At 28.8% G+C, this 2,219-nt stretch overlaps 1 protein-coding gene across 1 annotated transcript in view; it reads left to right on the top strand.

The window, feature by feature from the left end:
* The window catches only part of LOC124951145 (orphan steroid hormone receptor 2), a 1,839-nt gene extending 898 nt beyond the window's left edge, over positions 1-941 (top strand). Inside the window, exons 4-6 of the mRNA XM_047498975.1 lie at positions 52-248; positions 359-606; positions 682-941. Of these exons, the coding sequence (XP_047354931.1) occupies positions 52-248; positions 359-606; positions 682-941 (705 nt within the window). The remainder of the gene's footprint in view (positions 1-51; positions 249-358; positions 607-681) is intronic.
* The last annotated feature ends 1,278 nt before the right edge of the window (positions 942-2,219 follow it).

The raw sequence follows: 2,219 nt of genomic DNA, 5'->3' as shown, positions 1-2,219 counted from the left end.
GAAGTAAAAATAGTACATTGTTTTTTTTTTTTTTTTTTCTTTTTTTTGTAGAGTGTTAATGGTTCCAGTGAACCAGACGAAGAATGGACGGGTCAATTAATCTCGGAAAGGCATACATTGTTTGAACTGAGAGCACCTAGCCCTGCTCCTGCATACTTATCTATACATTACATCTGCGAAAGTGCAGCGAGGTTATTGTTCTTGTCTGTACACTGGGCAAGAGGGATTCCTGCTTTTCAAGCCTTACCGTAAGTAATTGATTGATAAAAACAGTATCTAATACGCAAAAAAAAAAACATTGAATAAAAAGCGAGTGTGACTTTTACAGATCAGAAATTCAAACTACACTTGTGCGTAGCTGCTGGGGACAATTATTTACGTTGGGTCTTGCACAATGTGCATATACTTTGTCCCTTCCTAGTATTCTGACATCCATAATAAATCATCTACAAGCTAGTATCGCACAAGAAAAAATTACCGCTAGCAAAGTGAAGTCCGTTACAGAACATATATGCAGATTGCAAGACTGTGTAAGTTCATTACACAAATTGCAAGTAGATTCCGTCGAGTATGCCTATCTTAAAGCCTTAACGCTCTTTAGTGCAGGTAAGACTATTGAATTAAATTAAGATGATAAGAGTTTTATTTAATTTATTATTCATTTTTTTATATTGTTAATAGATAATGTACTGGCTGGTATTTGGCGTAAAAAAGTTGAAGTTCTACAAGAAGCAGCGTGGACGGAATTACAACAACGAGTAGGATCTGATAGATTACCTCGTCTTTTATTAAAACTTGCACCTCTTCGTTCGATTAATCCTAGAGTGTTAGAAGATCTCTTTTTTGCAGGTCTTATTGGTAGGGTAAGCGTAGCTAGTGTAGTGCCTTATATTCTGACTATGCAAGATTGTAAACCAGAACCTGAAAGTCACATGGGGTGACAATTACTCTTAGTGCAATGTAAGTCGTGACCTGAAAAGGTGATATATTTATAAATTATCACAGGATGCTTATATAGTATATTTTTATATAAGGATTAAAAAAGAAGATCTATAGAGCAAAATGTATTTTTATATCGTGCAGATAACAGTTATTAAGTATCTTCCGATTGTAAAAAGAAAACATTTATTTGTGATATTCTCAAATATATTGTAATAATATGTTGTGCAAAACTAACTGAACTTTTGCAATAATTGTTTAGTATCCGTAAATTAATTATTTTGAAATACTACTTAAAGTAAGAGTGCCTTGCAATAATTTGTATTTTAACATCAATCTTGTATGCTATATGCTCTATAGCAACTTCTTCTAAACTTGAGGTATTGTATGTTACATATTCATATTTTTTAAGGCAATATTATTTCATAACTTATTATTAGTAAGGGCATTGCCTCTTACCAAAGTAGTAGTTAATTTGTATTTTATGTTATAAGAATTACAATTTTATTTTATTATTAAAAATTTTCAAAGCAATTTCTCTCTTATCACATAATTTAATAAAGAAATTTCAAGTGAACACAAAAAAAAAATACTACATAATACATGATATCAGAGAAGTTCATATTTAAATTCAGATATTTTCTTTTCTCAAATATTTTCTAGATATTTAATGGTTTGTTTATGTCACAGAGGTCATTACAAATTTTTAATCGAAAAATTTCAATATTATTATTAAAATTTTAATATTGGCAAATCAGAACGTGTGCCACTCAAACTATTTAAAAAAAAAAAAAGAAAGAAAATTTGTTGTAGATATTGTGATTGAATCAAAACACATCAAATGTGTTTGATGATTGAATCAAACAAATAACTATGAAAGTGATCTAAATCATTGAAGATATTAAAAGATATATTTCAAAACATATAAGTTTTAAATAATTCAAATTCAAGAGATCAATATATCTTAAAACAAAAAATATATACTTAGATCACTTTCATAATCAGCTCATATACGGTTCTCTTATTCGTATAAAAATAAGTGACTGATGACACTGCATTTTTTGCAATATAATTTTTTTTTTTTTTTTTTTTTAAATCTATAACAAAATATTCGCGCAATATATTTTCATAACATAATGTAAGAACAATTTTCTCTGAAGATTCTTTGTTTTTTAATTCTTTACAATTATCGCAAAGTTCACACGAACTAGGTACATTGAACAAGTATATTATTTTGTTTATAAAAGACACACACACACACACACACACATAGTGTTTTA

Source organism: Vespa velutina, chromosome 8 (genome assembly GCF_912470025.1).
Source record: "Vespa velutina chromosome 8, iVesVel2.1, whole genome shotgun sequence".
Taxonomy (NCBI): domain Eukaryota; kingdom Metazoa; phylum Arthropoda; class Insecta; order Hymenoptera; family Vespidae; genus Vespa; species Vespa velutina.
The sequence above is the reverse complement of the archived record's forward strand: the minus strand, read 5'-3'. Positions and strand labels throughout refer to the sequence as shown.